The 18,668-nt window shown below is 54.1% G+C and overlaps 3 protein-coding genes across 4 annotated transcripts in view; 1 reads left to right on the forward strand and 2 right to left on the reverse strand.

Annotated features, from left to right (window-relative positions):
- Window positions 1-2,324, forward strand: part of LOC106543170 (msx2-interacting protein) — a 59,001-nt gene extending 56,677 nt beyond the window's left edge. For both annotated transcript variants that reach the window (XM_087702618.1, XM_087702619.1), the window contains one exon: window positions 748-2,324. In XM_087702618.1, the coding sequence (XP_087558744.1) occupies window positions 748-879 (132 nt within the window). In that variant the 3' untranslated portion in view covers window positions 880-2,324. The remainder of the gene's footprint in view (window positions 1-747) is intronic.
- Window positions 2,325-2,450: 126 nt separating this feature from the next.
- Window positions 2,451-13,589, reverse strand: ZBTB17 (zinc finger and BTB domain containing 17). Its single transcript, XM_014059092.2, has 15 exons — window positions 13,441-13,589; window positions 12,826-13,032; window positions 11,447-11,620; window positions 9,909-10,079; window positions 8,960-9,082; window positions 7,254-7,531; window positions 6,517-6,659; window positions 6,028-6,328; window positions 5,824-5,911; window positions 5,584-5,700; window positions 4,428-4,548; window positions 4,174-4,304; window positions 3,847-4,062; window positions 3,011-3,100; window positions 2,451-2,761 (listed from the first exon to the last, which is right to left on the reverse strand). The coding sequence occupies exons 1-15, from the start codon at window positions 13,445-13,447 to the stop codon at window positions 2,499-2,501; spliced, it is 2,430 nt and encodes an 809-aa protein (XP_013914567.1). The 5' UTR covers window positions 13,448-13,589; the 3' UTR covers window positions 2,451-2,498.
- A 2,262-nt stretch (window positions 13,590-15,851) lies between these two features.
- On the reverse strand, window positions 15,852-18,660 carry HSPB7 (heat shock protein family B (small) member 7). Its single transcript, XM_014059082.2, has 3 exons — window positions 18,473-18,660; window positions 17,417-17,550; window positions 15,852-16,673 (listed from the first exon to the last, which is right to left on the reverse strand). The coding sequence occupies exons 1-3, from the start codon at window positions 18,501-18,503 to the stop codon at window positions 16,488-16,490; spliced, it is 351 nt and encodes a 116-aa protein (XP_013914557.2). The 5' UTR covers window positions 18,504-18,660; the 3' UTR covers window positions 15,852-16,487.
- Window positions 18,661-18,668: the final 8 nt, after the last annotated feature.

Raw genomic sequence — 18,668 nt, forward strand, 5'->3', positions numbered from 1 at the left:
TGCAGGAATGGCGGCCACTCCCAGGTCCTTTCAGAGTGGTTCCCAAAGTAGTCATGCTGTAGGATTCCTTGGCCAGGACAGTGCCCATGCCGACCATCAGCATTGCAGCTGCCTGGAGCTCCTGCCTTGGCTTAAGCCCCGGGACAGCCCTGCCTGTCTCCCTGGTTCCCCTGCTGCACTCTTCAGCAAGGGTGCCCACAGTCTTTGGGAGACAGAGCCCTGGCTCTGCCCAGGAGAGAACCAGCACAGAGCCGGCTGTGACCTTGATCCACGCAGCCCAGCTGGGAGGCCTGTCCAGGGCATCCACGTGGCCAAGGCAGTGGGAGGGGCCAAGGCAGTGGGAGGGGAGGTGGCTCAGCCACCTCCCGAGGGTGGCACTGCCCAACCTGGTTGCGAGGGAGCAGGGCCGGACAGGGACAGACAGTGACAGCTGTCTGCTTGGGCGAGGGGAGGAGGGAGCCAGGAGGTGCAACTGCAGAAGGAAGGGCAAGGAGTTCCTGGGGAGGGGCGGGAGTCAAAGCCAGCTGTGGGATTTTGCCCCAATCACTACTAGAGTTTTAATCCCATCTTCAAAATAAAAGCCATATGGCGAACTTGGGGCCAATCATTAAGGTACTGGGAGTTCTAGTCCTGCTAGGGCGGAGCCACAGTGCCTCTGGCACTTGCTTCCTCTTTGGTTGCTCATTCCGGATGCTCGTCCAGGCTTTGGGATTCAGTTTCATCTCTGCTTCTCTCTCTCTCTTCCAGCCTGCGTACGTCCTCCAGATCTTCCCACCTTGTGACTTCTCCGAGAGCCATCTCTCCCGCCTGGCCCCGGACCTCCTGGCCAGTATCTCCAACATCTCTCCCCACCTGATGATTGTTATCGCAGCTGTTTGAGCGAGAACTCAGCGGGAACTGGACAGACAGTTGCCCTCTCTTGGCCCTGCGGCAGAAGGAGAGAGAAAGTGAACAAAGGAAGGGACCGGATCCTCCCATCCCGCCGGGCCTCCGTCAAACCCTCATTGCAGGGCGAGGCGGGCGGCAGGCGGGATGGTGGTTCCCACGGCCTTGAATGTGTTTACACACAGGCTTTGGTAACGATGGACCTTGGAGAGGCACCCCAGAGGCAGACGGAGCCCAGGCGGTGGTCTCCTCCTGGGCCTGCTTTTTTTTTAGGGGGGGGGGGACAAGCTAACTCTAGAAAACGAGGAAGAGGATGAACCGGAACTGCCTTTGCACTAAATTTGCGACTTTGGACTTTTGCACAGTTGAAAGAATTGTTGTGGTATGCTAGGTGGATGTCTCAATACACACACACAGCAGCTGGCGGCGTGGACTCTGAACGGCAGGACTTTCCGCTCCAGTCTGTGGGTCAAGGAGCATTTCACGCTCTCCAGGAAAAGCCTCTCCCCACCCCCGACTTTCTGCTGCCCCCTTCCCCCTGCAGTTTTTCCTCCTCCATCCTGGATGTACAGTTTACACTGAAACAAAGCAGAGCATAAAAAGGAGAGCTATTTTTCCTTCTTGGTGGTATTATGCAGGACTCCGTGGGTGTGTGTATATATAAATATATATATATAAATAATATTTCATATATATATATATATATATATATATATATATATATATATATATATATATATATATATATATATATATATATATATATATTGAAATATAAAAAAACTCTAAAAGAAATCTGATCCCCACAACATACTTTTTTTTTAATCTGTGCCAAAAAGAGATGTGTTTTCAAAGAAAATCTTATTTTCATACTCCGACTTTGTATTTGTCACTCATTTGTAAGTGCGCTTCATTTAGACCTGGGCCTCCCCCACCCCATCTCCGCTCCGCCCATGGAAGGTTTCACCCACTGTACAGACTTTTTATCTTGGTCCTTCTACTCCTAAGACTTAATTTATGGAACTGTTTTTCTCAGCGCAGTTTTGTTTTGTGTGTCCATTGGAATACAGACTTTATTAAAAAAGACAAAACACCCTGGTGTTTAAACCGTTCTCTGCAGGAAATTGGGGTGCCCAGGCTGCATTTCGGTTAGCCGTCCGTTCCGCCCCTCTTTCTCCCTTGGAAGCAGCAGCCGCGACTTCTCCTTCGGAGGCCGCTGGAAGCCGTTGGCTGGCTGTCGGGATCTGGTTGACAGAACAGAGGCTTCCTGTGTTGAGCCCGGGAGACCCAACGGAAGAAGAAAAGCTAGGGAACCCTTGGCTGAAAAACACAACTCAGCCAAGCCAGCTTTCATTTCAAACATAGAAAATAACAGCCTTTTATTTCCTCAGTATTAACACGGATGTAGTCTCTCTCCAATACAGAAATATTTTTTTTAACATCAGTTTTCATGTAGCTTTAAATAATGGGTTGGTGAGCAATGCCGGAATGTTCAGCACGATGGGAGGCTACGGCCGGTTGGAGCGGAGTCTCTGGGCATGAAGGGCGCTTTTCCCCCCACTCCAAACTGTTCCTTTGGGGTGTCAAATCTTGTGGCGGAGCAGCCTCCGCCATTACTCTCCAGCGGGCGGGGCCTCTGACAAGGCTGGCGATGCTTCACTGCTGTCCCGTGCCCGGAAGAGTAACTCTCCCGACGGGATGACCTGCTCGCCGTGCCAAGCTGTGGAGGTGTTGTACTGTTGGTAAAAGTCCGTGTCTGCCTGGAACATGACCAGGGCTTGGGCTGTGTGAATGCGCACGTGCTGAGCCAGGCTGTTGGCATCCAGGAACTTCTCTCCGCAGGAGTCGCAGGCGTAGAGGATTTGGGTGTTGGGGTCTAGAATGACAGGCACGCAGCAAGGTTTAGTTTCGCAGCCCCCTGTCCGTCCATCCCCGTCCCCCAGTTCCCTTTCCTCCATCAAGAAGGTCCACCCACAAAGCCAGCATCTGAGACTAAAAAGCCTTCTCTGTTTCAGAAGCAGCTCTCTGGACTTTTGCCTGATAGGGTGCTGCCCCCCTGTGGCAGCTTTATTTGCTTGGGAGAGGCTGCATGGTCCCCAAAAGGAAGGGCAGCCGGCCGACCCACCTGCCTCTTGGACCTGTTTCACGGCCTTGGTGATCTCGGCCTTGAGCGCTTCCGTCTCGTCTGCGGTGACAGGTGCTGAGACGGGAACAACTAAGGAGAGGATTGTCTCAGTCAGCACCGCCCCCAGGTAAGAAGGCACGGCTGGCCCCCTATGGCCGCTCAGCCCAAGGCCTGGGAAGCGGTGGGGTGAAGCAGGATACAATTACACCACCCCCTGCCTCCTCCTTATACAGTCCGAACAGGTGTGTGTTCTGATCTAGGCTTCCTGAGAAAGCATAAACAACATTAGTCCCAAACCCCTCTTTTATTTATATGGCTGTAAATTATGGTCATTAACAGTCTGCAATGCTTCACAGTCTGTGAAGGTTCCGGCAGATGTCTGCTCGAGTTGCCACAATCTTTTAGGGAATGTTACCTCCCTTGGAATGCTGCCAGAGACCTAATTGCCAAATGCTGCTCACTCCTCTTTTATGTCTTATGGGAGGGGCCAATCATCTCCAAGCCTTACTCCCAAGTTGACCCTGGTGTTCTTAATTGTTCTTGCCTTCTGGTAGCTCTGCGCATGTGCACAGTGGGACCAGGCTCCTGCTGTTCTTCTGCCTCATTGATGTTGGCAGCAAATAACTACCAGATATATATGGGCCCCTCTCTGCCTCCAACGCAGAGCTCTTGTCCAAGCCTTCCCCAGACTCCAGGACTGGGCCATGTTCCTCCCCAACCTCCTCTGCTGCCAGCTCCGCTGGTGGGCCACAACAGTGTGAATATTTCATTGGATGTGGCGCACAGACTGAGGCCAGCCAGATGAGTGCAAAAAAAGGGGGGGTGCCTTTACTCACCGGTGAGCTGGGTGACCGCTGTGGCGGCTAGGGCTTCCGTGGCCAGCGTCACCATCTCCTCTGAGGCCACGGTGACGATGTTGAGCTCATCACCTTCGCTGGCTTCCAGGAGCTTCATCCCTGCTTTGCCTTGGTGGACCGTCTTGACATGGGAGCGGAGGTTATCCACCCGGTTGAAGCCGCGGCCGCACTTGTCGCACAGGAACGGCTTTTCCCCTGCGTGGGGGGATGGAGAGGGGCTGCGTCATGAGGGAGGGGGCCAGACTGGGCGCGCCTGCCGCTGCTCAGTGACGGCTGCCTCCTCCGCTTCCCGCTCCGCCCCCTCACCTGTGTGGATGATGAAGTGCTTGGACAGATCGCCCACGTTGACGAAAGCTTTGCTGCAGACGCTGCACTTGTGAGGGCGGATATTGTCGTGGTGGCGGATGTGATTGGCCAGCTGACTGGACTGGACAAATCTGCAAGGGAAGGCCCCCAGATCTTCAATCAAAGATCCACCGGAAGTAAGAGCCAACAGGGCAGATCTAAGAGAGACCCAGGGTGTGGGGGGGAAGCAGCAAAGCTTGCGAGAGCCCACTCACCTTTTGCCGCAGCGTTCACAAACGTAGGGTTTTTCCCCGGTGTGCTGGCGCACGTGAGCTATTAGAGAGCTGGCTTGGGTGAAGGCTTTCCCACAAATTATGCACTGGCAGGGTTTCTCGCCTACAAAGCGGGGGGGGGGGGAGGAAGAGAAGAGAGTGTGGAACCCCCGTTCTTGGGCCACGGGCACACTCTTAACTCCCGCGAGTCGTGGGCCAGTGTAGCAGAACGGGTGCTCGTGGGACAGTAACCAATGCTCGCCATGTGGAAGCATAATGCTTTGTCATACACATGGATATTTGCCAGTTTTGGAGGCCAAAAGTGATAGATTTCTGCCTTTTCAGAAAAGTTCAAAACCATAAGATAATTTGGGACACAGATGGAGGGGCTTTTGCTGAAAGGACTTTGGTTGAGTTTTTCAGGATTACAGCATCACAAAGCAACAAAGATCAGAATCTCTGTCTCATACGCACACACACACACACACACACACTCTGTCGAACTCCAAAACCAAATCTATTTCCTGTCCTGCTGAATGTCCCAGAGATGAGCCAGGTCCACAGAACAAAGTTCTTTGTTGCTGTTTTCGGCAATGTTGTACCACAAAAATGTAAAGCATTTGTTTAAAAACCGGTCTATGGATACACGCCCTTTGTGAAGAAAATCCTTGACTTACAGTATATCACAGAAGTATTTCCCATTTTGTTGCCAGCAGTTTAGACATGAATGGCTGCGTGTGCTGCGTTATTTTGAGGGGACAGCACATTTACGCTGTTATACCAGCTGCAAACTCACTACTTTACATTGTAGCCAAGTGTCATTTCTTCAGTGTTGTCACAGGAAAAGGTTAAATATTTACAAAATGTGAGGGGGTGTACTCAGTTCTGTCATATACTGTAAGTACTAGTCTTGGCTGCAGACAGGCAATCCATGCACCAGGGCTCTCCTGCCTTTTTTTGCCCCGCCTCCCTCCAGAGACAAGCGGGTCCCATTAGGGAGCTCTTCCTGCCGAGACCGAAGTCCTGAAGGAATAGCTCAAGGTGCCGTTTCCAGGCTGGGGCCCTGAAGCCCCAGCCTCTGTGGCAGGGACGGCTCATCTGCAGCCTCAGCTGTCGCTGCAACTAGAGCCCGCCCAGACTACCAGGGCCCCAGACTCACCTGTGTGGATGCGAACGTGCCGCTGGAGGGCCCCTGGGTCAGCAAATTGGCGCTGGCAGTGCACGCAGATGTACGGTTTCTCTCCACTGTGGATGCGGAGATGCCGCTTCAAGTTACCTTCAGGGAAGAAAAGACAAAGCCACTCGAGGTTGCCTGTGGTGGAGAAGACGTCAACGTCCCACTCGTGCTCAGGCCTCGTGGGCCGCCAGCCCTCGGCCAAGACTCCCCACTCCCCCGTACCTGAGGTCGTGAACTGCTTCCCACACTCACGGCACTTCAGCGGACCGTCTGCAATGTGGATCTTCAAGTGCGCTTTGAGGTTCCCCACCTGCCGGCAGGTGTGAGAAGCTGGTGGTGAGAGGTAGGCAGTTGTAACCCGCCCGCCCCCTCCCTCCAGCACTGCACCAGGCCAGGGAAGGTGGTGGCCCTTGGCCCTCTCCTCACCTGGTTGAACATCTTCTCGCAGTGAGGGCACTGGTGCTCTTTGTCAGTGTCGTGCGTCTCGAGGTGCCGCATTTTGGAGGTTGGGTCGGAGAAGGAGCGCCCGCAGTAGTCGCACTGGTAGGGCTTCTCCCCACTGTGCACCAGCTGGTGGCGCTTCAGGTTGCCCGAGGTGGTGAAGAGCTTCCCGCAGTCTTCGCAGCGGTACCTGGCCTCCCCCGTGTGGCGCTTCTTGTGCAGGTTCAGCAGGCTGAGAAGGCGGTAGCTCTTGCCACATTCCTCGCAGCTGTAGGGCTTGAGCGGGCTGCGGGGTGGAAGAAGCGCTACTATCAGCCATCCGCCCCCAGCGAGCCTGCGAGAACAGCCTCTGAGCCTCCACACCTCCTCCCGAGACCATGCCAGGTTTTCTGGGCCCAGAGTTGGAGTCTCCTGGGCAGAGAAGGGCAGTTGGGCTGCCCCTGGATGACCCGTCCTCCTCCTCCGCCCTCCCACCTGTGAGTCTTCTCGTGCGCTTTGCAGGCTGCGGGGTCAGAAAAGGCCTTGCTGCATTCCCGGCAGGAGAAGGGCTTCTCTCCCGTGTGGATACGGATATGGCGCTTGAAGTTGCCCGTGTGGGTGAATTCCTTTCCGCAGTCCTTTGGAGGAAGCAAAGGCACCGCTGGCCACTCTCGCCTCTAGCACCTGGTTGCCCAGCCTGCCTGCGAGTGCTCACCCAGTGCCCATGGCATGAGGCTTCCCTGCTGAAGCCCTTCGTTGTTGGCCCAGCTGCCCCTCCTCTGCCAGCCCACCAAACTCAAGATCCCCAGGTCTCTTTCCTTGGCAGAGCGCTTGTGGCCTCTAGTGCAGGAAGAGCAGAAATGCCAGCTGGACTTTTACCCCAACTTGGAGCCAGGGAGAATGAGAATTCTGCGGGCTCGCTGAGCCTTGGCCGGGGCAGCAGAGAAAACCGGCCAGGTGCCACCACCCGCATTGGAGGCAAAGGGCCTCCAGCCTGCTGGGTCCACTCCCCCCTTTTCGCTGGGCCTGCTTTTGCTGTGGCAACAAGGGTACCGCTGCCGTCTGCTCTTGCTGACTTTCGCCCTGTAGCTTCCACCCGAGGGACTTTGTTCCCATCCACCCCTAGGGTTTTTTTTGCAACAGCAAGGTTCCTACATGCCCGATGCTTTGGGATCTACCTTTTCAACAAGGCTTCCTCTCTCCTGGGGCAGTTCACAGGCCCTGCAGCTCACCTCACACTTGTGGGTCACGGAGCCGTACGCTTTGGACTCTGTCCTGTCACTGTACGTCCCCGAGCGCAGCAGCCTGGCCTCTCCCACATTTTCCTGCCCGGAGTCGCTGCCGCCGGAGTCGAAATCCTCGGGGATGCTGCCATTGGTCAGGAGGGTCTGCTCGGGCTCCTCTGCGGTCTGGCTGTTGCCCTCCGCCTCAGAGGGTGGGTCGTCTTCCTCCTCTTCGTGGCCTTCCAGCTCCACCTCCATCTCGGCAGGGACTTTCAGTGTCGGAGGGTCTGGAGGAGCAAGGAGGCAAATAGGGGCTCGAAGAGAAAAAAGGCAGGTTTCCGTGGCTGCCCTAAAGCCTGCCACTCGGGAGCTGACGAGGGTCTCAATGACAAGCCCCAGGAAGGAAAAAAGAAGCACGCACAACCAGTATGGGATGGATTCGCCACGACTCCCTCAGAACGTAAGTCAACAGAGGGGTCGTCATGCCAAGGTCGTCCGTGGCTCTGCTTTCAGACATTTGGCACAAGAGTTGCCCTGTGCTTAAGACATCCCCTTCCATCGTCACTGCGTCTCCTGATCCCAACACATTCTGCACTACCTCCCTTGGGCAACAACTCGGTAACCTTATACTGTGTTTCCCCGAAAATACGACCTGTCCTGAAACTAAAGCCTTGCCACATATTTCGGGTGGGCAAAAATATTACCCCCCCCTGAAAATAAGCCCCCTAAACAACCCCCCCTCTGGCCAAGCAGAGCACCGCTCGCCGACCTAGCGATATCTCGAAGGCACCAAGCCGCGTGAACGAGGTGGGGGGGGCAAAGGCGCCCGTGTTGCTTGGTGCTTTCGGGGTACTGCTAGGTCGGTGCTGTGCCCAGCTGAAGAGGGGGTTGCCGGGCAGCTGCTCTCTTGCAAGCTGACTCTCGAAAAGCCGGGCACACCCTCCGGGTCGAATGGCTGTGAGGTGACTACGCTCGTGAGCAGCCACCCGGCAACCCCCCTTTCCAGCCAGGCAGCACCGTTGACCAACCTAGCAGTACTCGGAAAGTACCAACCAACGTAAGCGCCTGTCCACCGTCCTCCGTGCCTTCAGAATGCCCCTAGGTGAGTGAATGGGGTTCTGCATGGCTGGAGAGGGGGGTTGCGCGAGCGGCTTTTCCGCTCCCCGCTCGCACGACTCGCAGGCTCACGATGCCCTTGGCTAACTACAGTACCTGCAGAGCCAGGGCATTTCCGCTGCTGGCGCCGCCCGACGCTTGTTTTTTTTGGGGGGGGGGGTTTGCGGCTTTCAAAGCACAGAGGATGGATGCCGCTCTGGGAGTATGCTCTATGTGCTGAGCCGCGGGAGGCAGAGGGCAGCGAACAGGCGCTCGCGTTGCTTGGTGCCTTCCGGGTACCGCTAGGTCGGTCAATGGCGCTGTGTCCAGCTGGAAAGGGGGGTTGCCGGGTGGCTGCTCACAAGCATGGTCATCTGAAAGCAGAGCCACGGACGACCTTGGCTGCTGTGTTGCTGATGCGACAGTGCAACACAGCCATTCGACCCTGAGGCTGTGCCTGGCTCTTCGGGAGCCGGTCGCAAGGGAGTAGCCGCCCGGCAACCCAAAAACAATAAGCCCTCCTCTTTAATAAGCCCAGGGCCATATTTCGTGGGTCAAAAAAATATAAGACCTTGTCATATTTTCAGGGAAACACGGTACATCCCTGCCTCGGTGCTCACCAGCTTCCCTGGCCTGAGAAGGAAGAGTGGAGATGATGGGGCTGCTTTCTTCGTGGGGGGAGAGGCCAAACTGTAGTTCCTCCGGCGGTCCCTCAGCCTCCCCGGGGCCCGTTGCGCCTGCGTCTGGAAAGAAGGACAAAGTTGGCAGCACCTTCAAGACACCAGCAGGCCAGAGGAGCAGGAAGGGGCACTTCCAGGAGGAGCCCGAAGCGGAGGTCGCACTTGGGGCAGAGCGGGAAACAGCTATGCTAAATGTTCTGCAGTTTGGCATGATTCATAATGGTCTGGCTTTCCTCTTGGAGAGGTTTAGCTCCGAGGAAAACGGGAAATAAAGGTGTTTAAAGTTACGGCTGAAGCAGAGAGGCATCCCTTTCCTTAGGGCAGGGGTCGGCAATCTTAAACACTCAAAGAGCCACATAACTGGAAGCCCCCTCATTCAATTCTGGAGCTGAGCGGAAGTTCCCCTACCATAGAGTCTCCCTCCTAGTGTAGCATCCTTTTTCCTCTCCTGATCGGAAGTCCGGTTCCCCCACCATAGAGTTTCCCCCTACTGTAGCGTCCTTTTTCCTCTGCCTGTCCTAATGAAAGCCCTACCAATTGTGGAGCTGACTGGAAAACTCACCCCTTGCACAGAGCCTCTTCCTGGCGCACCCTGCTTTCGCCCCCTAACTGGAAGCACCTCTCAAAATTGTGGTGCTGACTGGCAACGGAGCCGCAGCAGAGCAACAGAGCCACATGCGTCTCCGGAGCAGCAGGTTGCCGGCCCCTGCTTTAGGGCAATAGAACTACTCACTCAAGCTAGGCCAGTGGGGAACTCGGGAGGGGCAGAGTTACTACTGTGGAACTCGCACCGACGTCATTTTCAACTTGCCAGGGGTAAGGAAGATGATTTGGGAGAAACCAGGAAGAAGATAAAAGAGGAAAATGTTGCTTTTCTCCTGAGCCCTACCTGGCCTTTGACCAGCCTCGCTCCCTTCCACCACTATTGCCTCATCCTTCGGGTCCTCGGCAGGATGGGCCACTTCGGCCGGCTTGGGGCTGCCAGAGGATACTGGCTCCTCCTGCTCCTTGGGGGCTTCCAACTCTGCTTTGTGCCTGCTGTTGGTTGTTTTCTCCTGCCCTGGGATGTGGGGGAGAGAGAGAGAAAGAGAGAGGGAGGAAGCAAAAGCCACTGACCATTCGGGCCTCTCCAGCCAGAAACCCAGCAAGCAGGACAACCAGTGGCAACTTCCCCCACCTTGACCAAACCAAAGGCCTGCCATTAAAGTCAGCCCAACCTTCCCATTTCCACTACACCTACGAAAACTGGGCATCAGCAGTTGGGCCAAGATTGTCAGTCCTGGATCTCCCTACCTGTTCATCCTAAAACTAATATTTCTGGCTCAAGAAAGCCAGAAACAATAGCTACCTGTTCTGACCGAGGCTTCCCAAGAGCATGAAACAAACTCCTTGTACCAACAAAAAACGCTTTTATTAATTTGTTGTGAGTTCTGCTCATTCACACCCAGCAAAGTCTTTCAAGGGAGGATTTACAGTCACAGACCTTATCTGGCTTGGAGAGCTGCCAGGCCAATATCTGCAAAACTTGGCAAAGAGTGTTGGAGAGTCACAAACCAATTAAGTGGGCTAATTGTCTCCTGCAAACTCCACTCCCCTTTTGCTCCTCTTTTATGTCCTCTGGGAGGGGGCATTCATTGTCCACCTGTAACTTGACTCCTGAGTCACCCTTGTTCCTTAGCTGTTCCCTTCCTCTGGCAGCTCTGTGCATGCACACACTGGGAACAGGCTCCAGCTGTTCTTCTGCTTCACTGATGTCTGACTCTGAAGGCAGCTGATAACTGGCATACGGCTCTGGCCCCCTCTCTGCCTCCGACAAAGAGCCCTCATCAGAGCCTTCCCCAGACTGGCCCATGTTCCTCCCCGACCTCCTCACTGTCCGAATCTGCTGCCAGCTCTGCTGGCGGGCCACAACACTACCGTACTCATCTAATGATAGACCCCAGATTTCCAGTACATTTAAGGATCCCCCACGAAAAGAAAACCAGAGTGGCCAAGCACATATCGGGTGCATCGTATTCCTTCCATGCTTCCAACAGAACAAAGCCAATGGTGCTTTGTGACCAGGAGAGCAAAATCAATCCTGCATTGCCTGTCCCCCTCCCCCCAAAGACCCAGCCTCAAGCTAGGAAGTTGGGGCTGCACGCTGGCTGGTGCTTCCCCATGTCTCCCAAAGACAAAATATATAAGGCTTCCATCAGCTTTGCATTAGTAACAAAATGCCCCCTTCGTAGGACAGCCTACACACAAATACCCCGGAAAAATTGCCTCTTCAAACCTGCCAAAGGGCAGCTCAGCTGCAGAGCCACTTCCTGGGCCTGGCTGGAGATGATGAGTTCCCCTCCGACAGGCCCAGGGTTTTGGGGTGCATATGTGTGTGTCCTGCAAACAAGAAAGGGAACCGAACCCAAGGACAGGAAAGTGCCCTACCAGCCACTACGGGGATCTCCAGGCCAGCTGGTGCCGAGAGGGCCCTTAGCGTGTTGCAGGCTTGGACGACTTCCTGCATCTGAAGGAAGCTGCCCACGGCCAAAACGTCCTCCACGTTCTCCGGGCTGAGGGTCAGCTTGGCTGTATACATGAATTCCAGCACATGCTCCAGACCTGTAGGAGACACCCACAGCCAGAAGGTGAGCTTTGGCAGCAGTCCCAAATACCACCCATCCCCTCGCCAGCCTCAGGAAGCTCCCAAAACAGACCTCACTTCTAAGGCTGCTGTAAGCTGAACTGCACCAGAGCCTGGAGGCTCTCTAGCTTTTGCAGCCAGCTAGTTAATTTACTTTATTGCAATTGCATGTGGTACAACGAAATTAAATGGCGTCTTCAGTGTACATTAATTACTATATACCCTGGGATAGAAGCTGTATTTCAACCTATTGTTTTTATTGTCCTGTACCAGCTGCCAGATGGTAATAGTTCAAAAAAAAACAAAAAAACACAGGTGACCAGGATGAGATGAATCTTTAAGAATGTTTTGAACTTTCTTAAGGCAGCGGGAGGTATAAAGCTCTTCCAAAGAGGGGAGAGGGGCAATCCATGATCCTTTGGGCGATGACGTTGACCCTCCGGAGCGCTGTCCTGTCTGCCCCTGGGCAATTCGCAAACCAGACACAGGGGTAGTAAGTTAAAATACTCTCTATTGTGCAGCGGTAGAAGGTGCCCAGCAGTTTTCCATTCAGTTGTTTCCTGTGACGTCTCAGGGAGTATAATCTCTGCTGGGCCTTTTTGATCAGGGCTGCAATGGGAGCACCCCAGGTCAGGTCCTCTTTTTATGACACCAGTGGTGGATTATGGCTGGTATGCCCCGGTACCGGTGCCTGCTGGGAGCACCAGGTACCGTTCCGGTACAGTGCTTCGGAGGCCCACCCACCCTCCTTACCTGTATTTGACACAACTGGGCCATTTGCGCACACGCAGGCAGCATACAGTGCCTGCGCAACGCTCTGCCAAGCAGCTGGAGCGTCGTAGGGTGGTGGTGTGCATGCGTGTGCAGCACCTGTGCACGTGATGGACGCCCGGCCCCGTCGCAGTGTGCCGGTTGCGAAGGGATCCGGAACCCATCACTGGACGATACCCATAGCTACTATACGAGAAAAGGGGAGAACTCAAAGCTGGCATCCGGTTACTCACCAAGGCCAACTCCTCCAGCTGGCCCCTAACTCTGATCTCCCCCCACCAGCATCGGGATGCTCCCAAATCTCATTGGGGGGGGGGGGAATACTTTTCTTGCGTCCAGTGAAAGGTGCAGGAAATGAAAGAAAACAGGGAGGCTTCAAAAAGACTGCCAAGTTAGGGAGCCCCCCACCCACCTGCCGCGTTGCTGATGTCCAGGTGCACCACATCCTTCTGGTCCACGAAGAGCATCCTGAAGTACTCGCTGCAGGCTGCCAGCACGGCCTTATGGGCCTTGAAGTCGATGCCGTCCACCACGAAGGTGCAGTCGCACAGCAGGCCCAGCTGCCGCTGCTGGTTCAGTTGCTCCAGGACTTGCTGACTGTGCTGCGGGAAGTCCATGGCTGCTGGAAGAGAGAGGCAATCAGATGCTGCGGCGACGCCCTCCCCCCCCCTCTGGAGGGGCATCCGGGGACAGTCTCTTAGCCTGGCCTACCCCGGAAGGCTGTTGTGTCGCGGGGAAGGAAGGGAGGGCTGCATCGCATCACCCTCCCGCATCCCCGGCGAGGTTTCTGGCCCCGTCCGCAGTGCCTGCCTGCCTGCCTTCCCGGCGATCGTCGGCAACGGGCGCCCCAACCCTTCCCGCACCCCGAGGAGCTGTCCGCGCCGCGGCTTCTTCGCCCCGATCTCGCCTTTTGCGGGGACGGGACGGCGGCCCCCGCTCTCAGCCAGACGCCCCGGCGCTGGGTGGTCGGGCTGGAGGAGGGTCCCCCCCGGATTTGCGCCCCCCCTCCGCCCTCTCGGCCCCGCACCTGCCATCCCCACGAGCGTCACATCATCCCAGTGGCGGCGGCGATCATGGTGACACGGAATAGACAAAGGGCGCCGCCATTTTGCGGCCGGGCGGAAGCGGCGCCAAGAGCGGAGGGTGCCCTCTTTTTTACGGCAACGACGTGCGCAGGCGCCGAGGGCTGAGACCGTTCCTCCTCCTTTCTCCTTCTCCACGCGCCCAGATCAGGTGCGCAGGCGCGTTAAGCCTCTGAAGCAGCAGCCGCGCAGGTCCCGTCGCCATGACGACCAAAGCGCCGAGGAGGCTATGGCTAAGCCCGAAGCCTGTGGAGGGGATGGGGGGGGGGGGAGGAACCATCCGCTTTCTCGGCTCCCCCGGAGACGTCCTCCGTGCGGGGGGCTGAGGTAACCTCGGAAGCCTCGCCCTCCATCCCATCCACCGCTGAAAGGGAAACCTCCCCGGCAGCTGCCGGAGGGCGCGGCGGTTTCTGGAGCTGCTCCCGTGTTTTGCCAACAGAGCCGTGTGGATCCTGTCAACAGCCCCCGGCGGCCTGAGGAGAGGGAGGGGTGCAGCGGGTACATTGTCCCCGGGCTCAAAGGGGGCCCATGAAGGGGAGAATATTTTTTTTACAAAACCAATTTTTTTAAAAAATAAAAACAATATTGGATGTATACGCTTCATACTCTATACTTTGTGTGTATAGCAAAACCGCCTTGCAGCCTTGTAACCTTCATGAATCTGAAACTCAAGCGAACAGTTATTTGTGTCATTTGTCAAATTTTAAATTTTCATTACTTATCCATTTAAGTTGGCAAGTTTAGTTTCATTTCCTTTATGAATATATATGTACATACCTACATGTTTATTATATTAAATTACATTGCATTATATTTATTATATTATATCATTATATTTATTATATTATATTTATTTTATTTATTTTATTATATTATGTTATATTATATTATATTATATTTATTATACATTAGCATAGTTGGAAGGGACCTTGGAGGTCTTCTAGTCCAACCCCCTGCCTAGGCAGGAAACCCTCCACCACTTCAGACAAATGGCTATCCAACATCATTTTAAAGACTTCCAGTGTTGGGGCATTCACAACTTCTAGAGGCAAATTCTGTTCCACTGATTGTTCTGTCAGGAAATTTCTCCTCAGTTCCAAGTTGCTTCTCTCCTTGATTAGTTTCCACCCATTACTTCTCGTTCTACCCTCAGGTGCCTTGGAGAATAGTTTGACTCCCTCTTCTTTGTGGCAGCCCCTGAGATATTGGAAGGCTGCTATCATGCCTCCCCTAGTCCTTCTCTTCATTAAACTAGACATGCCCAGTTCCTGCAACCGTTCTTCATATGTTTTAGCCTCCAGTCCCCTAATCCTCTTTGTTGCTCTTCTCTGCACTCTTTCTAGAGTCTCCACATCTTTTCTACATCGTGGCGACCAAAACTGAATGCAGTATTCCAAGCGTGGCCTTACCAAGGCATTATAAAGTGGTATTAACACTTCACGTGATCTTGATTCTATCCCTCTGTTTATGTAGCCTAGAACTGGGTTGGCTTTTTTGGCAGTTGCTGCTATACTATATTATATTATTTCATTTCAGTTTCATTGAATGGGGTTATGAAATGTCATCTCAAAACTGTATATTGTTTCATTATTGTTTATATACTAATGTGTGTTATTGTTTTTATTATCTGTTACAGAAGTACCTGTCCTCCTTTTAATATATTTGCAAGTATGTTTGAATGTAATTAAGAAATGTACCATTATTGATTTATGTGTTCAATGTGTAGGTGAGGAGGTCCATATTAGTCTTGTTCTAGCACTTAATAATCTTCTCAGCGGCCCTGGAGTGGTGTAGGGGCCTCCCACACCAGAGATGGGTCCCCTCCCCATCTCCCTCCCAGGCCACCTCTTATTCAAGGGGCTGTGTTTCTCATCCCTTGGGATGGTGCCACTTCCCACCTCCCGGCCTCCCCACAGCAGAGCAACAGCCCTGTGAGGTGGGCTGAGAGTGCATTCTCCCCCTTTCTCCCCACAAGCAGCAATCTGAGGATGAGGCAAGCGTGGAGCCTGTGGGGCTTGTTTCCCCTCAAGTGTTGGATTTGGGGGTCCAGGCCGGGGGGGGGGGGGGGGAGAGGATGGTTGTTCTCTATTCAGGCCTTTATACCACCTCCTCAGCCCCCCGCTCACCCCGCCCGGGCGAGGAGCCCGCTTGGAAGGCCTTTGTCAGGCAGCTCTATTTCCAGACCATGACTCACTTCTTCCCAAGCCTCCCTCTTTGCCAGGTCCTTTGGCCTTCAGAAACAGTGTTTGTGTGTGTGTTTGTGTGTTGGATGCAACACAAGGACAAAAGCTCCCTCCTTCCTTGCTCCTGCTTCTTCCCCCAGCCCCCAAATCAGACACGTTCAAACAGCCAAAAGTCAGCGCACGACTTGCAAGAAAGTTACTTTTCCTATAATTAAAAGTTTACATTCGTTTTACATCGTTTCATTCCCCTCAACAGTTTGGTTTTTTTTCTTCTTCCCAACTTGTGGGTGTAGCTGGATTTGGAGGTGAGGTGCAAAGACGGGGTGGGGGAGAGGGGGAAAAATAAACCCTGAATCTAGCCTTATGAACGCGTTAATGTTTTAACTTGAATGCTTCAAGATGTACTCAGTAATCCTAGACAAGTTCACTAGAGGTAAACTTTGCTGCTGTGCGATGGGCTTCCTATCGTATAAATTTCTTATCTCATCCTCTTTCTTTTTTTTTTTTTTTTTAGCAGCACTTCAAAACATTAAATTGCTGGCTGCAGACCTGGAAAATTCAGCTCCAGCTGCCTTCCAGCTTTGCTGTTCCTTTGCTGGCAAAAAGCGATGGTGTTATTTCCCCTTTCAAAGGGAGGGAGGGGGAAGGGCAGCTTTGACCCGCTTTGCTGGCATCCCTTTAACCTTCAGTCATGGATGACAAACCAAAACATCTCTTATTGACGGGGAACACAAGGACAGATCTGCTTTCCACCCCCCCACCCAGCCCAGCCTGGCTCCCTGCCCGCTCTCCCGAACTGCTCCCGGAGCTCAGATTTTAATTTCAGTCCTGAAGGTTTGCTGCACTTGCTCAGATGGCTTGGCTGGACCTCTCCGTGCCTTGATGGTCAGGCAGCCGTCTGCCCCCAGGGTGGAAGTGAGCGATGTGGGGTCCACATCTTCAGGGAGCTGGCATTTGTGGGTGAATGTGTTGACGATGGTCCCATCAGCTGCTAGCTGCCCATGGGAGGAGGACAAAGAAACAGCAGTTAGGGCCACGAGAGTCTGAATCCTGAAAGTCGATATGAATTGCTCTTCCCAAGGTTCAGTTGCCTGCTTGCCAAAATAAGGGGCAGCCCATCCCAAATCTCTATGAAATGGGGAAATTCTGGCAACGTTGCCAAAACTGACGCTTGGGCAACTCAGTCCAAAAAGGCCTCTTCTTTTGCCAGACTGGCCCCCAGAGAGGCAGCTGGTATCAGGGGAAAGGCTTCCTGGGCAACGTTTCGGTCAACATGGACCAGCCAGTCGGGGAATGTTCCCATCACCATGTGCATCCCTAGCATAGTCTGAAGGGCACTCGGGTGGGGGCAGGGAGCCTCTTGGCTGCCATTCTTAAGACAGCGGGGCCACATCGCCGCAGGGGCCACATCCAAAAGAAGGGAGGAGGGAGCTCTAGCACATTAATCTTTTTCCAAAGAAACCAAGACAAAAAGTACAACTCTTAACTCCCTTTTCTTGTTAATTTCCACAGTGGGATGATATTGGGATGCTCGCAGGAATAGGCAGAGAACCTGGAGATCAGAAAAAGCTACTCCCCACCTGCCTTCGATCCAAGGAGTAGCTGCCTCAGCTTTACTCAGCCAAGCATCTTGGGGCTACCCCATCCCCCTCAGCCCCAGCCGGACTGTTCATCTCTGCTTTAAAAATGGCTCCGGTGGTCTCCCAAGACAGGGGGAAGCTCAGCAGTGGCCACTCACCTTCTCAGCCCTCACTTCAATCTGGTTTTTGGATGTGGTAATGATAATGTCTTCGGGGGAGAAGTCACTGACATCCACGGCAAACTGGTACGTATCCCCAAAGGTTTTGATGTTTCCCATCCCGCCAGAACGGCCTGTTGGGAGAAGAGAAGCTCTCTCGATTCTTGATTCCAGCACTGGGACATGTTTGCTGGCAAAAGGAAGCAAATCCCAGGGCGGGATCCTGGGGCAAACAGGATGCACCATTTGGGCCTCTGCTTGCAGCAGCTGTTTGAGATGCTGCATGGCCAGGTAGAATTGCTGGGCTGCTGAGCCCAGCCCTTGAAAATCCCACCTGGTCCAGCAGGTACTCCCTCCCAAGAGACCACAGACCAGCCTGGCACTGAAGAAGTACCCCAAGGACTCTGTGGCCAACAGGTATCCTAAGCGGCAGGGGCTGCACACATCACATTTCAAGCCATCCCCTTTCTACCCTATCAAATGCCCATTTTCCCCCTCCTCTCCTCCCCGAGATCTCTACTGTCCTGTTCAGGACGCGGTTCTCTGGCCGACAGAGCCAAGAACGGAGAAGACCAAACTATGCAACAGAATAACAGAATTGGAAGGGACCTCGGGGGTCTTCTAGTCCTGCTCAAGCAGGGTCCATTTGAGAGAAACGGCATTGGTGTCCTTGCTTGCCTTTGTGGCTTGGGATGCAGACGGGGGGACCTTGTGCGAAACCTCCCCCCTTGGTCCTCCTCTGCCTTTCCCCAGTGCAGCCAGGCCGCATGCAGGGAGCAGAATGGTGGAGCCTGTGTGCCCATCATTCCAAGAATTGTTGGTGTAAGTAAAAAAGGGGGTTTACCCTAAACAGCAGAAAACAGTGACAATCTCCTCTCCACAATCATGCAGCTTAAAGTGGGGAGCCTTTTGACTGTGGGATTGGCTAGACAAGAGCCAGGGGAGAGAACCCAGGCAGTCAGGCGGGGTCAGAGGCTGCCTATTCAGCCCTATCTCCCCACTTGCCTGAGAAGCTTCGGGGATCCGGATGGGGCCTTAGGAAGCCCCCCAACGTACTGTCAAATAGTCCGTGGGCCTTCTTCTCCATGGGGCAGCCGCCTGCCTGGTCGTGTCCTGCCAAGAAGATGGGTCGAGGGTGCCGAAGCAGCGCGAGCCCCGAGAGGGTGGCTATTCCAAGTGGATCGATGCTCGGAGGAGCTGTCTCCTCCGGAAGTCTCGCCCGACAGAGCCACCCGGGGGCAGCTGCGGAACC

Source organism: Thamnophis sirtalis, unplaced genomic scaffold (assembly GCF_051295495.1).
Source record: "Thamnophis sirtalis isolate CommonGarterSnake01/CBP01778 unplaced genomic scaffold, rThaSir2_p1.2 scaffold_15, whole genome shotgun sequence".
In the NCBI taxonomy this organism is placed as follows: domain Eukaryota; kingdom Metazoa; phylum Chordata; class Lepidosauria; order Squamata; family Natricidae; genus Thamnophis; species Thamnophis sirtalis.

What these genes read in the sequence shown, in the direction of transcription:
- ZBTB17 (XM_014059092.2), bottom strand. An exon ending in TGTGAACGCTGCGGCAAAAG is followed by an intron (nt 4,305 to 4,427) that starts GTGAGTGGGCTC and finishes CTTCCCTTGCAG; the next exon opens with ATTTGTCCAGTCCAGTCAGC. An exon ending in GAAACAGGTCCAAGAGGCAG is followed by an intron (nt 2,762 to 3,010) that starts GTGGGTCGGCCG and finishes CTGTCATTCTAG; the next exon opens with ACCCCAACACCCAAATCCTC.
- HSPB7 (XM_014059082.2), bottom strand. Translation starts at nt 18,503, where the DNA reads ATGGAGAAGAAGGCCCACGGACTATTTGACA. An exon ending in GGCCCACGGACTATTTGACA is followed by an intron (nt 17,551 to 18,472) that starts GTACGTTGGGGG and finishes TTCTCCCAACAG; the next exon opens with GCCGTTCTGGCGGGATGGGA. An exon ending in TTGAAGTGAGGGCTGAGAAG is followed by an intron (nt 16,674 to 17,416) that starts GTGAGTGGCCAC and finishes TCCCATGGGCAG; the next exon opens with CTAGCAGCTGATGGGACCAT.